At 39.6% G+C, this 25,428-nt stretch overlaps 1 protein-coding gene across 2 annotated transcripts in view; it reads right to left on the bottom strand.

Annotated features, from left to right (window-relative positions):
- Positions 1 to 25,428, bottom strand: part of MET (MET proto-oncogene, receptor tyrosine kinase) — a 90,143-nt gene that overhangs the window by 26,912 nt on the left and 37,803 nt on the right. For both annotated transcript variants that reach the window (XM_026868322.1, XM_026868321.1), the window contains exons 4-10: positions 17,398 to 17,532; positions 15,821 to 15,994; positions 10,184 to 10,344; positions 8,884 to 8,986; positions 8,531 to 8,667; positions 5,938 to 6,102; positions 4,983 to 5,082 (exon numbers count right to left, since the gene is read on the bottom strand). In XM_026868322.1, the coding sequence (XP_026724123.1) occupies positions 4,983 to 5,082; positions 5,938 to 6,102; positions 8,531 to 8,667; positions 8,884 to 8,986; positions 10,184 to 10,344; positions 15,821 to 15,994; positions 17,398 to 17,532 (975 nt within the window). The remainder of the gene's footprint in view (positions 1 to 4,982; positions 5,083 to 5,937; positions 6,103 to 8,530; positions 8,668 to 8,883; positions 8,987 to 10,183; positions 10,345 to 15,820; positions 15,995 to 17,397; positions 17,533 to 25,428) is intronic.

Here is a 25,428-nt window from a genome sequence, read left to right as displayed (position 1 = left end):
GGTAGTCAGGAACATCTTCAATGATCACATGCTCACTATCCACAGTTTCCAGGGAATTTCTTCTATCATTTAATATATCTAAGGTAGACACTTGCAGGTAAATTCTAGGCATTTTGATGAGTCTTATGAGTATGGATTGTTCATAGACTCATAAACATTGAAAGAAGTTTAGGGTATTTAAAATTCTCCTGTAATACAGCAGGAAATGGCATCTAGCAGGGAGCAATTAAGAAATGCTAATGATCATTCAAGACACTACTTAAGAAATAATTTAAAGTCTGTGGAAAGAGATGATCTTGCATAGCTACAGGGTCATTTCTTGAAGGCCACGCATTAAAAGGTGCTTCTTCCTAATTTTACAACATTTCATATCTGGGGACACTCGTGGTTAGAAGAGATTAAGCAGTGGGAATATATATCCAAATTAGTTAATGGATGGAAAAAATGCTACTGCAAAGAATTCCTGAATGACCCCTTGTTCACTATTGGGGAATCAAGGTAAAGTACAGGCTTTCAAAGAGAAAATATTGGCCTCAAGTGCTCCAGGAGCAGAAGAATCATCTAGCACAATTTATAGCAGAGGTTAGAAGACACTTACATTGTAAACAGGCTCCTGATCAAATACCATTCCAAACTGTGCAAAGCTTTTTTACAGGCACAATGCAAAGTGAAAGGAAGGAATGAACTGGTTCTCTCTTTGTGCACTTCACATAGGAACTGGATTTGTGAGTAGAAGTGAGAGAGTTTGAGTATCCTTATGCATTATCCAGAGCTGTTGAGAATTTATGCAGCACTGCCTAAATTAATATTTTTTGTTCCTAATCAGAACAAGTGGTCAAAAGAACTCCTGAAATGGAAATTAAAAAGAAACACATTGCAAGTATTGAAACATATGGTTCAGTAACTGTAGAACAGTTTTTTCTCTTGTTGAAATACCAAATTTGAAGGCAAAATGTATTCTTTTGATAGTGTTAACATAGAATGTAATATAAACACAACTAGTGTGAACACAGTATTGAATAATTTTAAGGAAATTTAAATAAATACAAAATTAAAATTATAAAATTGAAGCAAGGCATTTTTGCTTTAAAGAAGAAAAGGTTTCAGAAATACTGGACTTCAAACATGAAAGCTGAAAAGCTCAAGTTATAGAATCATAGAATGGTTTGGGTTGGAAGGGACCTTAAAGGTCATCTAGTTCCAACCCCTCTGGCATGGGCAGGGACACATTCTACTAGACCAGGTTGCTCAAAGCCCCGTCCAGCCTGGCCTTGAACACTTCCAGGGAGGGGGCAGCCACAACCTCTCTGGGCAACCTGTTCCAGTTTCTCACCACCCTCACAGTAAAGGATTTATTCCTTATGCCTAATCTAAATCTACCCTCTTTCAGTTTAAAGCCATTACTCCTTGTCCTATCACTACACTGCCACTTAAAAAGTCCCTCCCCATCTCTCCTGTAGCCCCCTTTAAGTACTAGAAGGCCCCTATAAGGTCTCCCCAGAGCCTTCTCTTCTCTAGCCTGAACAACCCTGACTCTCTCAGCCTGTCCTCATAAGGAAGGTGCTCCAGCTCCCTGATCATCTTTGCGGTCCTCTTCTGGACCTGCTCTAGCAGGTCCATGTCCTTCTTATGCTGGGGGCCCCAGAAATTTAAATATTTCTTCTACAGGGGGCTGGCTCACCAAAATTTTCAGTGAAACCAAATTTCTTATGGGAATTTGTTCCAGAAAAACTCTTTTACCAGTGGTACCACTCGTCTCTTACACCCTGATGGAAAGAAACAGGCAGAGAAGAGCAAACGCCCCAGGGCTCCCTGAGGCTTTGGGATGCAGAGCATCCCCAGAAGCTCCTGCTGCTTACAAAAGTGAGGCTCACTTACACTGTGACTCCATCAGGGCTCTAGGCCACAATTAAGCTTGAAGGAGTGAATTAAGGGTCTGGGGACAGATAGTTGACAGAAGAAGGTGAGACATCTTTTAAATTGGGCATCACCAATTTTAAGCAAATGGGAGAGGGTCTGGGAGGTGGCAGAAAGAATGAGCAAAGCTCTAAGAAACAACACTTATCCAGAGAATTTGGAGCAGTCTGATTTGTTTTAACTGGAAAAGAGAAAGGCTGAATCATAATGTAATGCAAATATGTAAAATTAGTAAGAGAAACTTGTATCTGTTGTTTGTGTCCACTGAAGGTTAAGCAAGAAGATAGCTAATTAGCAGCTAGAATCCAGGTTAATTATTAGAAAGAAGTCTTTCCAAACCACTAGGTAAGCAGGTAAAGCAGCTCTCTCCAAAGCTTGTTTAAGCAAGGTTGTGAAATTTCTTTCACAAGGAGCTTTAATAACAACCTAGACAAATATCCGTCAGGCAGTGGCATAGGTACATTTGCTCCTGCCACAGGAAAGCAGGCCAGGCTAGGTCTTTGTGGTCCCTCCCATCTGTACTTTCCTTTGATGTTTTGGGATGTGTTGCAGTGCTGCCTTTGTTTTTCCCAAGAGCCAGAGTTTCTGAATGCTGACAAAAGCAGCTTCTTGGAGGAAGCTGGTGAGAGAAAACTGAAAAGAAAAAGGGCTTAAACAACGATTTAAAAAAAACCCTCAAACAACTCATCTCTCCCAAGCTAAGTAAGCAAAAAGATATATAACCTTAGCTACAGGACTTCTTGATCATTTTGATTTATATTGCACTATTTGTTTGGGATTGGTCTATTCAGGACCACAACCTGTTTTCTCCTTTATAAATAGGACAGCTGGTCACTGCAGTGCTCTGGATCCCTCCTGGACATAGTCCTCATCACTGTTTATTTTTGTAATTACTGGATGAAAGTTTGGGTTTTTGGCATATCGCTCATGCATAGGGCCCAGAATCTCCAGCACAGGATGGGGCAGGCTGCAGCCATAGGCATCGTCTGCCAGCAATTTCCTCAGTTACACAGTGCAATCATGTTTTGCCACTTCCCCTTCTCCCTGAGAACTAATATCCTTCCTTGAGAAATAAGCTCGAGGTAAAGACTAGTGGCAGAACAAATGGCAAACAGAGCGGGCTGCCACAAAGGCAGGGAAAGTCACTGAGTGCCAGAAGCCTTTAATTACAATAAGAGCAAAATACATTGCTTGGACAATGTCAAAGTATAAAACACTCTGGATTATAATCTGTTTGAGGTTATATTCCACCCTTTGTGCATGGAGAATAAACTTGAATCCAGCTGCTTTTACACTGGTACAGATTCTTAGAGATCAGCAGTGGTAGGGGACAGACATCCTTATAGCAAAGGAGGGCCAGACCTGCCTGTTTTCATGTGTTGGCAAATATCATGTACGCTAAAACATATAAAAACAATAAAGGAGATAATTCTGACTGTCTATGTTCATGTCTTTTTTCAGTGGCAGGTTAAAAGGCAGGATGGCAGCAAATCACTGCTCAAAGGAAAGGTTGCTCCCCAATATTCAGGGGAGAGAGTACACTCTACAGTGTTCATTGCCTTGAGTTGCCAGTCACTTCTGGACAGTGGATTTAGTTCTTTAAAACTTCAGATCCTTTTAAATCTGTTCAAATTCTGAGGAAGTTCCAAATATTGGACAAGCAGTATACAGAATCAGGGCCTGAAGAGAAGCGATATTGCGTATTCTCACAGGGGAACAGAGAAAGCAAGTGAATGATCTCCACTTCAAAATAAAGACTGATCAAATCCACACAAAGCAAAATTTAAAGAGTTGATTTGGAAATCTTTTGTACTCACAAAATAATCATGCTCACATTACTCAAACCCTAACAAATTTTGAGTTTGGTTGATTTAATGGAATCATTTTGCTTTCCAACTCATGGGTAAAGTGTCTTTTTGATAATATTGACTACCATGTTTCATTGAAGGGGCACTGATTTTCAGATTAAAATCTGAACCCATTAAATTACAAGCCATGATTACATCCAGCTGAAATTCAGGTCCCAACACTCAGAACATTATACAAATTAGGATCATGAAGAATATTATGACCTTGAAGCTATAAAAGACTGCAAATTTGCAGACATACCATTTAAAATGCTTTGAGCAAACCTAGGTCTAATACTTAGAATTCAATACAGGAAATAGTGTATGATGATCATTAGAAATGAGAATACGAGCAGTATCGTACCATGTCATAAAGAGTGTAGGTCAATTTAGCTTCAGTTAGGCTAAACAGACCTTACCGGATAAGAAAATGTTGGAAGCAGAAGACCAATGCGTAGGCAAAAGCTTACAGGAAACTGTTCCAGTACAACTGACCAATAAATGTCATCTTTGCCTCTTATTTGTCATATCTGAACACATTATTTAGATTTAGACACTGTGCATTATCAACTCAGGTAACAAAAGGTGGCTCAGATCCTTGACTGACCCTCTGTTCATGCAGAGGAACTCAACTGCAGAAGTTCAAACCTCTCTTAAAACTTAGCTGCTAAACTTCGATAAGTTTGATACTTTGATACTTAGTTGCTAAACTTTGATAAGATTTGCCTCAATATGTAATTTGGCAATCAGAAATTCTTCAAAATAATACTTACTTTTGATTTTACATATTTACTTTTCCCCCTTCTTTGAAGCTTGTTCCATTTTCCTTTTATATCCGCAGTCACCATTTAAATATGCTTCCTACTTACCACAGTAGCACTTGAACTTGTTGCTGACATACCTGTATTGCATTGTTCTGTGTTTAGTCACTGAATTTGCATTGTTAAATTGCAATATAAAATTCTTGCTATTAGATACTGTAAAAGTATTATTTCTTTGGAGGAGGTTCCTTGGAAATTGTTGTTCTACCCCTAGATTAATTTCAAAATCGCTGAGTTTTGTCTATGCAGTTGAAAAAATCTGTGCAGAAAATACCAAAATGTCGTTGGAAGCCTCGAAGTTTCAGGGCAAATTCAAAGTATTTTGACTGAAAATTCTGTGCTATTCACCACATGAAGATGACAAGATAACAGATTGTCTTCTCAAAGACTGACTCACCACAGAGAAGTTCATTCCCAGTTTAGGTACAGTAATCACCATCTGAGGAAAGCACACTGAGTTCAAGTTGATTCCCTGAGCTGTGATCGTACTTCCACCACTAGGAAAAAATTTTTTTAAAAAAGAAAAAAAGAGTAGGATAATGATACATCTGCTATAATTATCTTAATTACAATTTATATTTTAGAGTAAATGACAACATAAAACCAGAATTAGGGATATATGGGGTGAATGCAAATACATGGGTCTAAGCAGTGAGATTATTCTTCTGGGAAACAAATTTTACACTTGTTATAACAACTAATCAAATGAAAGCAATGAAAAATACTTGAAAAGAGTGGTATGCCACGATATAAAACAAATGCATACATTTTAAAAGAGAGTGTATACTTGTACTTAGCATTTGCTAACTTATTGCTTTCAGTGGTGCTGAAAAAGGTGTCTTTTTTACTGCTGACATTTTTTTGGCAAATGCAGATGGCTTGGATTAGAGCTACTGAGACCATAAATATGCCACTTAAAAGCACACGCATACTACCATACATATAAATTCATAATATTTATGTAGCGCTGGATTTAGGCTATTTTAAAATCCATTTGCTCTCCTGAGGACTGCTGACTTGTCACATTAAATGATTTTCCTCACTAATCAGTATAACATCCAGACGCGGTATAGGAGACACACTTAGCTGTACAGTAGGTATCTCAGCAGGACATCACAGGTACGTGCAGCGGCAGCTAGGAGTTAAATCACATAAAGAAAAGAGGCACCCTTCCCCCTTCTCCTTCACCTCTGAAAGGAAATGATCTACCCTCTGCAACTACACCATAATAGAAGCAATTGGCATGGTGGATAGAGATAAAAATGCAATTTCTTTTGATAGATTGCTGCGCAGCATAGCCATTCTTCTTTCATTCATTACTTTTCTTATTTCTGTAAGAAACTTTTACTCACCTAAGAAAAGATTTGGCCGGATGAATTTTTAAAACAACAGGGTCTTCTCTGTATGTGAAATGACTGCTTGCGTCTCGAACAGCTTCGTCGACTTCCACCCTCACATGATATTCCTGGGGAATCTGTTGTGCTGGAGTGTAGCACTCCACAGTGCCTACTGATACACTAGAAAGACAGAAAAAGACTTGCTTGTCAGCATTATAAAATATGTACTCAGTTTAAAACACAGTCTTTTAGTGACCCCCAACCATGCTTGTGATTCACACACCGGATGATCATATTGCAACAAACAAGCATGGCATGAAGTACAAACAGCCACACCACTGCTTAGGCTCAAGAGTCATCCTAATTTGGTTGAGTTCCACCGTGCCTGATGGAAGATGTTTCCTCAGTGATGGTGACAGTCATGTCAGCCCCTGTACCCTGCAAAGGCAACTTCCCAACTAGAAAATGACAGCACGCTCCAGTTTAAGGAGGACGACTTGTTCTGCTGTAACCAAGGGATAACATATTTCTCTTTGCTATTCACAGGATTTACCTCGTGTTAAAAACCTCAGGAAAAGGTGCTGGTGGGGGATGTACCAGCATGTCAGAGTTGTCTTGCCCTGGGGGCATCTGCTGACTCCAGGTACTGCTGAGGGGCAGGCAGAGGGCAAGGAGAAGGGAGGAAGGGAGGAGAAGGTGAAAATTCAGGAAGAGCCAGCTGAATTCAGCACAGCAGCAGAGTATCTGGGATATTCACCTTTCCCTTGCTCTCTTATGCTTGGCCCTGGAAGTCCTTCTCCTCCAATGAGCTCAGTGGGTGAGCAGGCAGGAAGGGGTGAAGGATCCTGAAGGCTGAAGCACATGAATTGTTGCCACAGGGACCAGGGCACATTGGCGGCAAGGGTAACAACTGATTGGAGAAGCAAATGTAACTTTATCAGGTGGTTTCAGTAATTTGGGCCCAGCCACATCCAGGAGCCCTTCAAGTGAGGCCATTCTCAAAGGATGTGAGAGATTGTCTCCAAAGAAGACAAAAGGGGCATTTGCTGCCACTTCTGAAGCTTTCCAGGAAGCTGGGATTCACCATGTGCTGTAGGGGTTAGTGATTTGTTCATATGTACCTGGAAGTTTTTTACCAACTTTTAAAGGAAAAAATAAACCCTTGATCTAGCTTTCCTCAGAATTGGGGAAAGCTGCCAGTTTAGGTAGAGAAATACCTGCTCTGAGAAACAAGCTATGACCTTTGTAGAAGTGTCCAGACAACTTGGCTGGTGAGAAAGAGTGGTGCTGGGGATGCTTACTGGATAAGCCCCAACTACAGTTCGATACCTAGAGGTCCACCTGACCAAAGCAGATGTCTGCCTCTGAGCTGGCTGTCATCTTACCCCCACAGTAGATGTCTCAAATGAATCAGATGTATCATTCTCAAAAGGTTTATATATTTGTCCATTAGTTGACCAGCTGAGATGACAACATCAATAAATACTACCCTAAACTATTAAGCAGCCACTGAATAGAAGTGCTGAAGATCTTGGTAGATTTGAATACCTAAATTCCTTTCTTGATTTACCTTGGACTTAGCTGATTTAATCAAGAGCATAAAATAAATCATTTAGCAGCAAAGAATAAAATTTAGCTCTCCTGACTTTGAGTCTGACATTAACTAATAGGTTATTGCTTCCCTACATTCTCTGCAAGTGTTATGCTTCACTGCTACAACTTTCAATAATCATTAGGAGAGACTAAAAATTTAGAGGAATTACTGGACATCCCGTTCCTGGAACCAGTGAGCCAGATTCTGCCTTTGGCTGCAGAGGTGACAATTCTGGAGCCATCCTGCTATACCTGAAAACAGGACGAAGCAGGATTTACACCACAGTAGAATGGCTACCAAATTCTTAACACTCGTCTGTCCATAGTAGATAATCTGTGCTTGGTATTTAACATTTATATTCAACTGAGATGGAAACACTTCCACAAACAGCATGTCAAAAATTCTTGACTGAGCTCCTACTGGATCCAGTACAGAGCAACAAGAAATTCTGGCTTAATCCTCAAAGCATTTTTATATATACCAGGAAAAGTCCCAAACTGATACTGCCTCTGGTTTGGAGGCTGTTCACTGATTGTAGCACAGAAATAACGGCTCCTCTGCACAGGATACACATTCCCACACTAGTCAGCCCTCCATCAAACAAACCAGTAGGAAATGGTCACCTGTACCCACTGGACACTCACTGGGAGCTGCAGCATGAATAGCAGCTCTTGCCAATACAAGGGAGAAGGCTGAGTGTGTGGGAGTTGGGGTGACAAAAAAGATGGGAAATTTTCTAGTCCATGCTTTTCTACTTCTCTATGTAACCTTTTACGAGGTTAATGAAGGCATTACAGAGTAAACGAGTCTAGGGAACCATAGTCCCTTCTAGGAACCTTTCAGACATCCTAAACTCAGGATGGAATCCAGAACTGAATGCATATTGCAGTATCAGTGCTCCAGTATCTAATACAAGGAAAGGAGAGCAATGCACACTTGTGTTTTTTTGACTTCAAGACATTTTAATCAAGCCATTTCAATATTAAATGCATCACTTTTTAGTAAGCATATTACCTTTTCAAGGTGCATGGTTTCTCACCGATAAAAATCCTTCTGGATTTTCCACTGTTTAGGTATTTTCCAGCTACAGTTAGCAATGTTCCTCCAGATTTGGGGCCATAGGTGGGAGAGATACTTGTTATTACAGGATTCTGAGGAGGGGGGTTAAAAATAAGAACAGTGGATTGTTAAACTATTTTCAAAATGTGAAGATGAAGAATCTTAAAACATTTTTTAGCATTTCCATTAAGTAATAATAAAGCAAACAGGAATACAGAATTACCATACTGGATTGAACTCATGAGGAGTCTCATTCCAGTTAATATTGAAGCTAATTTTAGCAATAAAGTTTTAATCATAGTGCTTACCACATATGAAAATGTATTGAATAGTGTTTTGCCACGTCCAACAGAAACACTACTGGATATATTAAAACCTGGATTTTTTGCAGCAGGAACTGTGCATTCAAGCCTTTGGAAAATAAGGAAAAAGATAGGATTACTTTTTTTTTTCTGGCTTGATTTTTTTGTATTAGAACAGAATCACTTCAAACTCATAATAATGGAGGATCCATACTAAACAAAACATCAATCTATGTACATCAGGGACATTTCAGAAATAACAGTTAAAAGAACTGTGGTCATCTTCTTTAATACTAAATACAAACACTGTGGTGTTTACACTTGGCCAGAGAAAATTATATTAGCATATCAAATACATTTCATCAAAAAAGAAGCATGATAGAGAAAACAAATGACTCCCATTCAATGGCTCAGTTGTTTTTTGAATTTTGCTTTACTGCCAAATTTTGGCAGACAACAGGATTAGGAAAAAAAATGCATCATATACACAATTTTGTTGTATAAAATTAAATATTACCAAAAATTAAACTTGAACTTTTGTGGCAGCATGTGTCAATGGATTGCATTACATTTACACAGTCTCATATATAAGTTAGTCTCCTTACATCATTTTGTTTGCATTAAGACTGTTCAGAATAGTAGTTAGGAGAGTGCTCAATACTTCAGGAAGATGACCTTTTTGCTGCTATATATGTGAATAGGGAAGCTGTGCCATGATTTGCACATTGCTTTGGTAGTAGATAGTCATATGCTTTGAGCTAAGAGAGGATATTCATTGAACTTCCTATTTCTTTAAGATAACAAGCGGAATAACCTCTGTCTTAAAAATTATCCCACTGTCTCAAATACTTATTTCGGAGGAGGAGGAGGAGAGGTGCAGCTGAGGTTCATAAGCCTCTGGATGACAGAATACCTGCATCTTCTCACATTTCTCTTCAGTAGCTTCACACATCAGGAAGATGGAGGTGACATAACTGAGTCCAGCAGGATCCTGGCCAAAGGAACCTGCCTCCTTTTCAAACCTTTGAATAGTTTCACTCTTGCCAGCTCCCACAGATGTTGAACAGTATTTTGCAGACAAACCAGAAAAAGCTGTTGCAGGAGACATAGGCATTAGCCAGATTTACTTCATCTCCATTTTGAGCACTTTTTTCTTGGGACGGCTTATCAAACCAAGGGATTGTTTCATGTTTGAAATTTCAGAATCAGAGATGACACTTATAGACTGAATGTTTATGTCCTTAAAAAATCCATACCACATAAAGAATATCTATATAAAAGCAAATTAATATTTGAGGTTTCTTACTTGTTTTTGTTGCTAGATTTTGCTTCCAGAGCACAAATTTGTCCTCCAATATGGACTACTGTATATTTTAATTCAAGTCTATTATTTTTGCTGAGTCCAAAGTCCCATCCACACAGTGTCAGTTTTGTCCCTCCTTCTAAGGGAGCGCTGCTCGGGAGAATCTGTTAAAAAAATATTGTGTTAGTTACATCAGGTTTTCTTGAACTTCAAACGGAGCTAAAGAATGTGCAAAGGAATAATTTTAGAAAAGCATTTCTTCTGGTAGACTATGTCCTGCCATTCATCTTAATTGTTCTTCACCTTTCATTTGTCACATTATGAGCTTTTTCTGACAGTAGCAATAAATAACAAAACCTATACTAGAAAGCTTTGAAGGATAGTGTTTAGGGGCACTGAACAAGCTGTGCATTGTAATAGCCTTTTAAATCCTGCCGTTCTTGTCTTCCACATCTTATTTCTGGTATGTTAAACATACAATGTCCTTATTTTGTTAGAAACTGAATGACGAACACAAAAGAGCCCCCAAATGACCATTTTTTGTCAGCTTGATGAAAGTGAGGTTCAGAATGAAGTAGCTTCAAAGACTCCATAATCCGATATTGCATTGGCTGTGATAAAGTGAACGTAAAGTTAACGTGACTTCTGCTATTCTGTCCTTAAATCTTTTACATTTGGTTGCCTCTAATTCCGAGTTAAAAATAAACTACCCCTCAGAAACAGAGACAATATACAAAGGAAATGCTTTTTTTTTTTTTCTGTATATTGTAAATTGTCCTGTAAAATATAACAATGGTGGGAAAAATGTAGGAACACTATAGAAGTCTTACAAAACTCCGTAGAAGTATTGGTCAGCACTGCCAGTAAAAAAAAAAAATTAAAAAAAAAAAATTGATTCAGGGTCTGTGGGGACATTTACCAATACTGCGTACTTTTGCAAACATACCAGTACCACTGTACAAACAATAGAGAATGAAAGACTGAATTTATACTTGTGGTAACAGTGCCTAAATGTCCTAGACTTAATGCTTTAGTGATAGTAATTTTGCCCCTAAAATGCAATACAGCTGTGCCTTTCAAAGGACCCTACTTAATTTTCAAGCTGGAAGGGAAGTGTTTGAGAGATACTTGGCTATTATTTCATCTGGAAATCCAGTAAGACAGCACATTTCTTTTCAACTCTTGCAGCTATACTTCAAGACTCTCACAAATGAACTACTGTAGATAGAAAGGCAGCTGAAGAATACTTCAAAAGAATTATGCCATATATTCTATATGGGGAAATTTACTGCTCCCATTAAAAACCAGACAAAGAGTCTGATCTAAAATGCACTGAAGCCAGTAGTAATCTTTCCTATTTTAATGAGATTTGAATCAGCTCTCAGTGAGCAAAGAAGGGGGAACCTATGCAGGAACAGTACTTTGCAGAAATCCCATAAATAAGGAGTGATGCTCACACAGCGCCAACACATCACTGCAGCTAAGAGCGTGGAGCAGTACTGTACCCTGTGGAGTCTGCACTATTCCCATGTTTAACTTTCCCTTATTTCTTTGCAATTTTTCTTCGAAATCTGGATTGACTTCAGATCCTAGTGTTCCACTCTACTTAGTATCTCAGCATAGCATCTATTTTGGGAGTAACAAAACCCTAACAGAAACTGAAATTGCTCTGTGGGGGTACGGGATGTCTCGATGTTTTGTACAATAATGGACTGACGTGTGGCATTTGAAGAGTCTGAAATCCATAAGTTAGCAAAATAAGGGCATTAAAGTCAGGCTTCACAGAGCCACACAGAATAAAAACCAAAGGCACTTAACTGGTTTTGAGTGATCTTATCTGCCAAAAGAGACTTGTGACAGCAGCCCATGTGCCTTAACTGAGGGAAGAGTAAATGAATCTACTACATTCTGCCAGCAAATTTAGGAGGCAAGACCTCTAAATAGATAGCAAAAAATAAACCAAATCTTAAACTTTTGTATTTAAGTTCTGCACAAATCCCCCCAGTGTTTTTATCGGTATCTTTATTTTTCTTTCATTTGTTCTGTATGACAAAACCTCTGAAAGTCAAATGTGGTTTCCCAGACTTGTTCTTGGGAGAGTCGACAAGAATGAATAGTAAACCTCCTGGACTTTGAACTGAGGCATACATAGGCATATTCTGTGTGCTTACATTGTGCAAGTAGTAACAGAAAGTAAGCAAAACCCAAATCCGTTACAAATGCTATGAAATTCAGGATTCAAAAGTTCTCTACGGCAAGGAAACTCCACTGATAACATGGAGCAAGTCCTGCTGCAAGGCCTGCCATTCTGCTTGTCCCTGCTGCTCTCTGGGCTGTTTTGGGTTAAGGGAGAGAAAGTTAAGTTTCTTTTTTTTCCAAAGATTTAAAGCACTGTATTTTCGTTTTGTTTATGTTGACAGCCATTATGCTAATTATCTGCTCACTATACTTTATAAATTGTTGGAAGAAAGTATCTATTTAATAAAGTTTCAACAGCCCATTCATTTTAATTAAGAGGCAAGAACACGTACAGGCCACAAGTGAAATTTCCAGCAAAACCTCAGTTCTAAACTGGCAGCAGAAAGACCGATGTTCTTGATACACCTGAGACAAAAGTCAGCTAAAATGACTCACTTTAAAAACAACAAGAAAACATGTCAGGTTTTTAACCGCAACAAAGAATCAAAAGGTAGACCAATTTATTTCTTCTTTTACACCATTCACCTTTCAGCGCGACATAAGCGCTGCATGCAGACACCTGCAATTTGTTCTGGCATCAACTGATCTCCGAGGAGACTCCCTCGAGTCCCCCAACATTCCTCTAGCACCACTTGTCCTGACAAAACATGCCTCGCTGTTGGCAGAGGTGGTGGATGGGAGTGGGGTACAGTGCTGAGGTGTGGGATGGGAGCCGGGCTGTGGTGGGATGTGTCCTGGTGCCAGCCCCGCTGCGCTGTCTGTAGCAGGACAGGTGCCCAGGCAGAGTTGGAGCTCTGCGCTCCCTACAGGGATGGGGTGCGGGGCTGCTCCCTGCCACCCACAGCTCCAAGGAAAAGTGCTTAAAGCAGAGCAGAGACACAAAGGGACAACTCTGGGTTTCTTCTCTGCTGTCCCTCTTGAGAGGAAAATCTATTATATTTTCCATTGTGCACCACTCTGTGTAATAATCTGGGAAAACTCTGTTGAAGACTCAGCTAGCTAACGTCCACTGGACCAGATGCTCAGAGAAGCTCTTCGTTCCCCTCAGGTTAAAGCAATCGTATGACATGTCTCAAGCAATCTGTCCCTTGGAAGGCTGCAAAATATTAGGAGGGAGTTTGGACTGAATTTCAGATATGATGCAAAGCAGGTCATCCTCTTTTTGTTAGGAACAAAAAAAGCTTGTTTCTCATATTTTATGCATATGGGTTTAAAGACAGATCAGAAGATGATGAATAATCTGTTTTGTATTTTTTTCAGGAATCATGTTAAATGTCATGGTCCAGTAGAGCACAAAATCTGTCTTAACAGCCAGCAATCCAAAGGGATTTAAGTACTCAGCTGCATTTTTTTACCTTACAATCCTTCTAGAAGCAACTTCTACCAATGTGGGCATGCTGTAATTCGAGATTCACTTTAAGATCCATCAGTGCCGCAGATCTATATTCATTACAGGGCTAGACTGGGCTTGTGCTGAGCAGGCAGGGCTGAGCCATGTGGGAAAGGGGAGCGCCCAGCCAGTCCCACGTCTGCTCCCACTGCCCCATGTCCAAGGTGTGCTCCCCTGGATGAGTCCTCCCAGCCACTTCATAGGTGGCCTTGGGGACACACCTCTCGGTCTAAGCATCTCTGCATGGGTTCCAGGTGCTTGGTTCTTAAAACTGCTGAGTGTACACTATCATAATTGAAATTAAAGAGGGCTATATGAGCTCAGCACCTCTGAAAATCAGAAACTAAGCAGTTCAGAGCTTTAGAAATCTTTTTGAAGGCATGGCAACATACAGCCACTGCTGGAAAGTTTTGCCAAGAAAAAAAACATTAAGGGATGCTACTTGTGCTTGAGCTCTATGAAAGACAAAACAAGCTCTGCAGAATAGGTGAGTAGCTTGGGCCTGCAGAGGTATATAAAAATGTATCATCAGAACTAATTCTCAGTGTAACCTCATGAACTGGTGATTCATAGCCTCATACAAACTCAGGCCAGAAAGGACTATTTGATCATCTAATACAGCCTTTTTGAAATAAATGTGTTCTTGTATAAAGGGAAAGTAAACTGTTAACATTCTTCTGCATTAGCAATTTCTTTACATCTCTTTTGCCCAAAGGTAAATGGTAATAGAAAACATGGCAAACACCTCCCTCTGCAGCCTTTCCATCCATTTTGGGTTTGATTCTTACAATGCTTCATTGTTTATTCATTGAATTTTTTCTGTGTTAGTTCTAAATCTTGTATCTGACATGTGAACATGGAAAAGAAAAAGAAAAACCAACCTGTAAACAGTGTTTCTAGATTTGTTTCTAGATTATTAGCAGTTTTGCCTGTTTACTCTTTAAAAAAAAGTTGTTGTACATGAAATCATCTGTTTGGTTGAAAGAAATGCATTATTTATTTAAAAACCCCCTTTGTCTCCCTTTCTCTCTGAGAGTTTAGCATGTCAAATTTTCATCTCTGTTTATAAGCTGTATGCCCATAGGGGAAAATGTAGTTTAAATGCACTAACAAAAGTAAATGGGTATAAGTCCTTACAGAAAGTTTTATGCTTGTCCTTCCCTCAGTTTTCTAGTCTGTTAACTGCCCTATAAACCTCCACCTTCACAGTTATGTCACACTTCACACGGGATGATTTGGTTACATGTACAGCCGGCCAGTACGAATCCTGAGTTAACCATAGCTAAATTAAAACAGAAATACGCCAGTGTGTCTCTCTGATTGTCCGTGTGGTTTTGTTCTTACACAGCCTTGATGGGCTCTGGCCGGCTGGCAGCAGCCTGTCTGTCCCCTGTCCCAGGAAGGGGTGCAGCTACATGGTTATCCTCCTCAGTGGCGAGTGGACCCATGGGAACAAGGAGCCAGGGAGGAACATTAGGAAAAATACATCTCCCCCAGGGTGGTGTTGTGGTTGACAGCTCTGTCGAAGTGCTTAGGTAGGGGAGAGAGGGAGTTTCCCCCACAGGGAAACAGCAAACACTGGCTGTTGCTCCAGTGATGGAGCCAGCATGGGGATGGATGAGGAGCCGTGGTTGGAGACCTCCTGTGCTGGATCAGGCTGTGGCAGCTGTGGATGGGAAGTGCTTTTTTCCACCTCCTCCCTTTGAAAGGCGTCTGAGAGGAAAGGTGCTCCTTTTTGTGACTGGCCTTTCCTGTCAGACCCCTGTCAGGCTGGCTCAGCCCCATGCTGTTTCCTGACCACAAGTGCTTTGCAGAGCTGAGGCCCTCCCCAGTCAAGCTAGCCAGACCTGTCTGCCATGAGCACCTAGCCCACAGCATTCAGGGAGAGCACGTGCGTCCAGCCGGAGGCTTTACGGACACAGGCTGAGGGGAAGTCAAGGAGAGCCGATGCTTCATTGATCATAATTGCATAAAAATAAACAGAAAATGTCCGTAGGGTGCAGGGCATGTTCTCTCCTCGGGGATTAATATGAAAAAAACCACTCTTTTACCTCATAAACCCTAGGCAAGCAGGTCTCCTGGGTCCAGGTGCTGCCAGGGCACTCCGGAGACCTGAGGCACTGCTGGCCGCACCAGCCACACTGCATGAAGGGAGGTGCCAGCAGACACTGGCTGCAGGACCTGAAGTGATGGCAGCCCGGCCCCTTCAGTGGGATCTTCGTTATCTGGCGAGGGAAAGACATGATGCGCAGATCCTTTTAATACATGTACTAAGTGGCAAGGAGAGTTGCTATTTATGCAACGCACTGTGCTGTTACTCAGATTTCAGATGTGCAAGCTGCGGTTCGACTTCTCTTTAGCGCAGTAATTATAGGATCTTATAAGTAATTTAACTGACATGATTTTAAATTCGCTTGGGAGAAACCCTAAAGGCATCTTAATGTTATATACAGTTACTACCAGCATCTGGTGTTTACAGCAAGATAGCATTTTTTGCTGATGGAAAAAGAAAACAGCAGTGTGCTCCTCCCAGCTGTGCACTAGTTCTTGGAAAAAACAGTGTATTTCAGTATGTCTTAGTTAATACGTTTGTAAAAATAGGCATGATGGTTATTTCAACTTTGGCAAGGCTGTATTGATATCTGTGACACACTTACAGCATGTGACTGCCCATGTACTTGTTTTTTAACACCTACCATCAAAAAACCTATACTATATCTAAAATATGAATTAAAATTTATATTATATAAAATATCGGGATAGTTATGATAATAGTCACTCTAAATAGATAAGAATTATTTTTACTAAAAATATTAAAATTAGTATATAATTACATTACTATGTTCATCGTACTTCTTTACCCTTCAGTAATTTCCTTAAACTTATTTTGGACATTTTCTTGAAGATTATCTTATAAATATCCCATACATTTCTAGTAAATGATTAATAACCATCTTTACCAATGGCTGATGTATTGCTGTAAATTCTTATAGAACTCAAGGGCTCAAATTATTGCTTACGATTATGGTTTAGGATTATCTGTAATATTATCTGCTGATGTCTTAAACCTATTCTACAATGCATATCTACTTTAGACAATAGCATATTTATGACAGCTCTTCATCTTTTATTAATCCTTTGTAGACTACATGCTAAAGTAAGTTTGAAACCTTACTATGAACACTGACTCCCAATTTTAAATACACCCACGTAAGTCTTATGTGCACACTTCTCCTTAAAAAGTTACAATGTTATGACACAAACCAACAAAAGCCAGGAAACTGTGAGCACCATTCTTTTCTTCAGCTATTGTGTGTTTTTCTGTGCAAGCACTTGAATTAAGGACAGGATTTTAGCCTTAAAATTTGCATTTCCTGGCTTCTGTTGGTTTATATCACAGCTCTTACATTATTCAAACATTTCTCAACATTAGGCTCTCAGTTTACTTAGTAAGGGGAAAAAAAATATCTTGGAGGAAACTTGCCCCTTCAATGTTCCCAAGGGAATGGCAAGGCTGTGAGGATGCAGAGCATAAAGCAGCAGTGTGAATAGTTGCTCTTACTGAAAGTTGCTACTCTGAAGGCAAGTTTACACAGTGCACAGAAGGATTAGATTATGAAGCACTCACCTTTTTTCCAGTCACTACCAGGGTATAGCCATCATCTGCTAAGGAATTCTCCACAACAACCTGGGGAGAGATGGGGTGGGAGTCTAGCTGAAAGCTGACATGTGGAGCTGTAGGTTCTGAACGGGAAACCACTATCTGAGAAAGAAAGAAATTGGGAAAATCAGCAGGCAGTGTGTGGCACAAATGCATGCTGCTCAGCGGTCTCACGTTCCTACCACTTCTCTGCTTGCATTAATTACTTTGCATTACATTGCATAATATTTTGCATAATGTTCCATCATGATCTGATTAAAATGCTATAAAATAGACTTTATTTAACACAGCAAAATCATGGCTGTTGGAGGATCCTCAAAATACATCGTATTTATTAAGATACGAAGGAGTCATTGCATGCTTTCTAGTCCTTTAATTTCAAGTATTTATAAATCAACCATAAAAAAATGAAGATGTGTCATTTAGTCAGCTGTGTACACTTTAGAAAGGAGAATTTTATCTACAATGCCAGGCCTTCAAAAGTCAAAGATATTTCCATTTATTTTCACTTTGGTCCTTCAGTTTGAAAAGTAGACTTTACCCTGTGTCAACAGTATCAGGTCTAGATGCACATGGGGCCATCAGAGTGCAAAGCTATGTCAGGCACAGGTCGTCACTGTGAGCAGTGCTACAGAACCACAAGTACACGGAACCTGATTACCAGAGCTGTTGAAGTGGCGATTGCTGCAGACAAGTTCCTTGCAAGATGTGGCTAGGCACCTTGAGATCTGGCTCCTGCTGATTTCTGCAGGACCTGGGCGTCCGGGACAGAGCACTCAAAGAACTTTTTAAATGACAGGGAGAGCTGGAAGCTTCTTTGGAAGATGCTCCAAAACGGGAGCCTAATTTAGTTGTCCTGACGCCCCTCTGCAAGAGTTCTTTCTCTCTCTTTCTCTTGATTTTAAAGATCTTAGGTAGATTAGTCACGCCAGTATGAAATTCCCCCACTAGTCATGTCTCTGCATCTTAAGTTACCTAAATACTTCTGAGAATTTGGGCCTATTCCTGCAAACACACGCTTAACTTTACTACTGTAACTTTGTTGACTTTAATGGGATGAGTCATGGCTGTTAAGCAGAGGCATAAAGCATCTGCAGATTGGGGTGGATATTCGATAGCGAGATTTTATAGGCTTGGGCCTGCAATCCAGAGGGATGTGCGCCCAAATGTGATAGCATCAGGCAACAAAGGCAGAGGATTGTTTACATGAGGGAAGATCATGTTCATGTTTCAAAAGCTGCATCACGTGTAGTTTACTTAAGGAATTTAGATAACCAACATTTGCTGAGAAGTTGAGATTCAATGGAGTTCTTTATTTAAAAAGATTGAAGCCATTCTGGAAATAACTTGTATGTCAAATGTTTAATTTTTCACTATAATGAAGCTTTTCTTCTGACTCTGAAGGCAGCATCAGAACAGCTAGGACATTGACTTACACGATTTCACTGGCTTTTTGCATTGCCAAGGTCTTTCAACAAGATGGCTGACTCCAAAACTAGACTTAGAGATGCTGTAATTACAGATGATGTTTTGTTGTAATTCAAGACTTAAATAAAATATATGAGCAGTTAATTCATGGCAATAAGTGCTTCATATCCCTGAGGTATTTACAGTTTGGGGTTACAAGCGACTCTTTTTTCTTTAAAATGAAACTGGCTTTGTTAAAGACGTTGCTATGGATTTAACAGTACAGAAAATGCAGCTTTTAGAAATCAATAAGGTCTGATCATTTTTGGTGACACAGAAGTATGGTCTCTGACTCAGTATATTAGGGTATGAGCTATGTTTTTATATTCAGGACAATGAAAAATAGAATGGACTGTAAAGCTGCATGGAAAAACTTGATTAATGTTGGCATTATGGGGAGAGGTAGCACCACAGCTGCAAATACCTTTTTAGTTGATCATTAGCCGTGTCTCATCTCGAATACCCACCGCTATAAAATGCTAAGAATTCTTTTCTATCATTAATCCAGGCTTCCTCTTATTGCCAAGCATTCTTTCTGATTGAGCCACAGTGTTAACCCTTTAAACACATCTGTGTTGCAACCCCAGAGCAACACATGAAAATTTGGATCCCATCTCTACAATCCTGGAAAAATTAGCTGGTACTTTAAACACTGACTGACCTTTATTTTACTGAGGCTGATAGTTAAATCACCTGCTCAAAGCCCAAGTGAATAGACTTTGACCTCATGACATACAAGGAGCTCAAATTACAGTTCCTAACTCATTTGGGACTATAGAATAAAAGTTTGGACTTTGCTTAGATCTAACCTACCAGCCTACAGTGCTGCCATAACAGATACTAGATACAAAAATGCTCTTTTTGGCCTATATAACTATGCAGTTTTTGCATGCAGCAGCCAAGTCCTTGAAATTCTATCTTACCTATATCCAACATAATCCTGAAGGTAAAGGCAACTGGAAGACAGCTTCTACAGCAGGAAGAAGAGGCTACTTAGGACTCCAGTGTCTTTCGCAGAAACCTCTGATTTTTATTGTTTGGGACTGGGCTGGTATGCGTACAGTGTGGCTTTGATCTACTGTGGACACACCACCATACAGGGGCTACTTCTACCATAGAAATGGTTCAGTACTACAGAAGGATTTCTCTTTAGAAAGACTATAAAATTCTGGTTTGGTTTGGGGGTTTTTTTGGGGGGAGTGGTGTTGGATTTTTTTAATATTTTAATAATTTAATAATCAAGTATTTCTCCAGAGCATGAGAAATGAAAGTATATCTGTGTGCCTGCACTCAAGCAGTCAGGAGAAAGGGAAGGTCTTTCACAGATAAATGATTGACTAAAAGAGAACAAACACGTTATCAGTAAATGCTCAGTCCTTGCAATAGTGAGAAGTCACCAGAGGTGTTCTGCAAGGTGTCTGTGCTGGGATCCATAGTATTCAACATGTCCACAAATGAGTTGGAAAAGTGGTTGAGCAGTCTGGTGACAAAAGTTTTCTGATGATCTGAAGGTATTCAAGGTGATAAGGATGAGGACAGACTATGAAGGATGGCAGAAGTACTTTACAAGACAGCATGTCAAGGCAATAAAATGGCAGGTGAAATAAAACAAAGAAGATGAATTTCAAGCGGTATATGATAGATAGTTCCATGAAAACATAATCTCACTGCTCAGCAACAGTCAAAAAAAACCCCAAACAAACAAAAACTTAGGAATTATAAAACGAGAACAAATCAGAAAACATCCTGATGTCATACAAATTCATGGTTTGCCCAAACCTTGAATTTTCTGTGCAGTTCTGATTGCCTCATGACAGAGTATGTTAAAATGGGAAAAGGTTAAGAGAAGGGTAAGATGATCGAAAGCCTGTAATGAAGAGTGACTGAGTAGGGTAGGTGTGGAAAAGCTATGAAAAAGTTATACAGAATCATGAGTGGGTACAGTCTGACCATTTACTCTCTTCTAATAAAAGTATTAAATACCATCAAAAGACAAAAGTGAGAGTCAAGTTCAAAGCAAACAAAAGATTAAGACTTCCTAGCAATATGTGATGACCTGTGGGATTCTTTGCCAAAGGATGTGAATGCAAGAGGAATACACATTCAAAGGGAAACTCCACATGTACATAGAAAGAGCTAAACAGACAAAACCCAATAGCTCAGGAAATCCCCAGAATGGCAAATAGTTAGAGGCTTGAAGCAAAAGGTATTATGTATGTTGCCTAGGTCCCTAGGTATCCACTTGTCACTACTGTGGCAGACTAAACTAGATGGACCCCTCATTTAGACCCATGTGGCTCTTCTGATGTTCTTACAAATAACCTTTTTGAGAATCACATTCATTATTAGTAACTACAACCCCAGAAATCCTTCTCAAAGCAAACACAATATTTATGTCCTTCTAAGAGAAAAACAAACAAGTATGTGGTCTTTCAGCATATCTCAAAGTACTTCCATGAAGGTAATAGCCAACAGTTAACAAATGAATGAATATACTAATTAATATATCCTTTATACTGGAAGTCAGTGATCACTTAAGTCCATGAACATTAAAATAATTAATTTAAATATTCTTTCATTGAAATCAGCTAGTATTAATGTTAAGTAAGGAGATTTGACTCTAGGTTCATTTACGCAAAATATGGCAAATTAAGACTTTAATAACTTGAGTTGCAAAACAGCAGGCAACAGTTTCTTTTAAAAATCATTCCAATGCTCAGTTCTGCTAGTCAGCAGGATTGAATTACAAATGTTACTGTCTACATGTTGAAATATCTTCTGCAAAAATGAGAGGCCTTCTAAAAGCAATCCTAAGTATCATATTGTTATTTTTTCCCTAGATGTCTGGCAGGTGTAGGCCATTACCCAGCAGAGACAGGCTCAGGGTTAACTTTATTGTGTAACGCCTCAAATGCCCTGGGATATGCAGCATAGCCTTGCAAAGGGCACATATGTAGCTCTCTAAATGCTGTATATCATTCTAATCCATGGAGAGTATAATGGATCTCCTCTGAAGAGTGTTAGCTTTTCTACTCAAACTGAATATTAAAACATGTGTGCTCTCAAAACAGTTATTTGGCACCAGGTGTTGATTTTAATTTGACGATATATATGGATTTTTCATTATGCACTATGTGATATTTTTTTCTCGGAGTATCAAGATACATTCTTTACCACAGAAAGAACTGCTATTAGAAAACTGTTAAAAGCTGAGCTATAGATATGAAAATGTTACTTATCAAGAGCATGCCACAGTTTTCTGTTGGATTAAAAATGATAAAGTGGGAAGGATTGCAACTGTTCACATTCCTACAAATGCACATCTGCATAGTCTGCATTTACCCTTAAATAGATCAGACTGCCAGTACTGAAAAGCTAGGTGAATTGCTGGACTACAGAGGTAAGACAGAAGTGGGCACTGAGGACAACCTTTGCAATGACTCCATGGACATACTATCGCTCTTTCCTCCTGGCTCTGTAAGGTTTAAGGTTTATGCTCAAGTATTTCTTGACCTCCTTGTACTTGCTTCCAATGTGGCTTGCCACTTGCACTGGTGGGTTTTGTTACAACGCCCTTTGTCTAGTGGAACAGGAACTAGATCAAATGAAGTTTGATCAATTCAAAGATGGGATTGGCTTCCAGTATACTGTGGTATAAACTGGATTTGAATGACCATAATGAAAGATGCAAAGCTCTGTATTTCTTTGCTCTGCATCAACTTTTTTTGCCGATAGGCACCATAGTTTTAAGCCTCAATTCTTGGGAGTGGTGAGGCCTTGCCACTTGGCTGTTTGCAAGAGAAGAGCCATGCTGAAGGCTTGGCTCTCTTGTTGATGAACTCTGGGACAAATTTTTCCAAGCCTTGACTACAGCTACAAATAAAAAGCAGATGTGATTATTTTTGTCTATACTAATTTCTGTAGCATGCATTATGTTCCCTGGCATGTAATCTATGAAAGCAGCTGTGACACACGCTAATTTCTCTCTTTCCAGGGAAATGAGATGTGTGCTAAAGTTTGGTGGTGGTGGTGTTTGGTTTTAATCATGAGTATTCCTGCAAAATGAGTGTGACTATCAAGTGTTCTGTCTACTTGGATGTGAAAGCCAACAGGCTCATGCTCAGAGTGTGAAAACTTCCCAAACCATTGATCTGTGAGAGCCTCATCCCTATTCCTCGTTAGACAGAATCAGGGGGACCAAACGAAATGAGAAGACAGCTGGTTAAGGAAACCCCAAAGAAAGATCTTCATCATTCAAAGCAGAATGAAATTATGGAAGTCATTGTCTCAGCATACCATGGAGGACAAAACAACAAATAATTTCAAAAAATCAATAAACAAAATTGATGGAAAAGAAGTCCATAAAGGACTACTAAATGCCAGATATGGGTGCAATTTCCAGCTCAGGGAATCTCTGGGCCACTGAGTGACAAAAGGAGGAGGGTACTGGGAGAGGTACCACTTTGTGTTTTTACTTGCCTCATACTTCTACTTTATCTGTCTTACCCCTGATAGGAACTCTGCTTCTTGAACCTTTATTCTAATCCCACACATCCTTTCTTAGCTGAAAATCTGGTTAAAAATACTGGGATATAATGGGTCTCTAGAATAAGTTTTATTACTACTTGGTATTGTCTCATATTAACAAGTGCAGAGAGGCCCTGAAAAATAGCCTGTTGTGTGACATGCTCTACTCCAAAGAGGCCTATCTGTGCCATCATGCCTTGGTTCTCGTGCCCTAAGCCATTTTCAGTCCAGAATCTGTTCAGACATGACAGTGCGTGACCATGTTTTGCTAACGCTTGGCTTCTCAGCTAGAGCTGGCTCATGTCCAGCTAGATTGGACAGGACTGCAGCCAGCATGTGTCTGACTGTATCTCAGGGTGTACATATACCCATGGGAAGACCCTTTCCTTGCTTCCAGAAGCAAGAGGATGGCTGTCCTACTGCCCTGTGAAGATGAGAGGGCACATGGGGGAGTTCCTCACTCCACACACAGCCCAGTGCTGCCCCACTGAGCACTGATTTTCACCGGTATAGTCAGAAGGATGACATGGCCCTGCTGCCACAATTGCATCTAAAGAGAGTGGTTACTCATAGCAGTTGAAAAATGTACAGTGAAACCTTCTCTATCCCTTTCTTCCTCAAGAAGGTCACCAACAAGCAGTGTGTTTGCTTGGGCTTTACCTTGGTGAGGCCAGCTTCAAGTGTAGGGAGTACATGCAGTATTCTGCTTCAAAACATAGCATTATGCCAAAAAACAGCCTCTGCATGCATCAAGGGCATCGGTCTCTTGTTCACTGTTAAGGCCAGACCAAATGTAAGCTTTTCCATCTTTTAAAGCTTTCCCATATCCCACTCTTCCTGAAGCTATTGGAAAGATTTCCCCCGCCTGAAGAACTTTGCTCTTTTCTTCACCACTCAAAAGTTACTCCCTGAAATAATATTAAGGTCAGCGCAGAAAAAAAAAAAACAAAACACTTTGGAAATGAGCAAAAGTAGAAGATATTTTCTCTCAATATATCATGGTGGGTTTTTTTTGACAAACTGTAATTTCCCAAAATACTGGCTGCTAATGAAAGTGTCTTTTCCAGTTGTGAGCCATATTCCCAGCGTAGCTTCTTTGGCTTGAGCAGAGTAAGGATGCTTTAAACCAGCTGAAAATCTGATTCCTCAACTACAGCAGTGTGACTGGGTGCTGTTTTCTAATCAAATAACCACTGTGAAATACCTGATTCATTTTGCACCCAACAGCTGTACTTTCAGCCTGTGTTCCCAGTCACACTCTGAAAACAAGCACAATAAGAAAGGCCGAAACAGCTGCAACTTCTCAACAGAAAAAAAAAGAAAAAGAGTTAAAAAAAAAAAGCTTGTTGTCAGGCTCTAGCTTAGGAAGGAAGTAAAACCATTTTTCTTTTCCGTCTCATGCATGTCAGCTGTCTTAGAAAAATTATTACTGCTCTGTTTTGTAACAGAAACTCCACAATATTTGGTAAAATACAAACCCCAATCTATTCATGGCCAAATAAAGATTTAACATTTCTGATACAGCCAAAACATACTTAGTCTGTGAATGAGCTTCAATTACTCTGCAGGAGAGCTTTGAAATTCACCTCCTGGCCCCAATTTATCCTCCTTAAAAGAACTCATGAATCTTCCGTATTTGGAACATCCAGATCGATTTTATTTTAGTTTTAGATTTTGGCTGAAAAAATTAAACATCTAGTGAAGGAGGCTGTATTTCCTTTCAGTATATTAGTGCTTTCTACAGCTGTTTAAGTGAAAAATTCTATTTAATTGAACTAAAAGCACAAGCAGAGAACAACAGGCGACTAGTCCTTGGTTGGATAAAACATACCTGCTTTTTTGCATTCTGAATATTATTGGCTCCTCAGCTGACTTTTTTTAAATAAGTGAAAACAAGCTATATTTTGAGTTGGGTCACAGAAAAGAAAAGAAAAGAAAAGAAAAGAAAAGAAAAGAAAAGAAAAGAAAAGAAAAGAAAAGAAAAGAAAAGAAAAGAAAAGAAAA

This window comes from Athene cunicularia, assembly GCF_003259725.1.
Source record: "Athene cunicularia isolate RWA chromosome 1 unlocalized genomic scaffold, athCun1 chr1_part2, whole genome shotgun sequence".
NCBI lineage: Eukaryota > Metazoa > Chordata > Aves > Strigiformes > Strigidae > Athene > Athene cunicularia.
The sequence above is the reverse complement of the archived record's forward strand: the minus strand, read 5'-3'. Positions and strand labels throughout refer to the sequence as shown.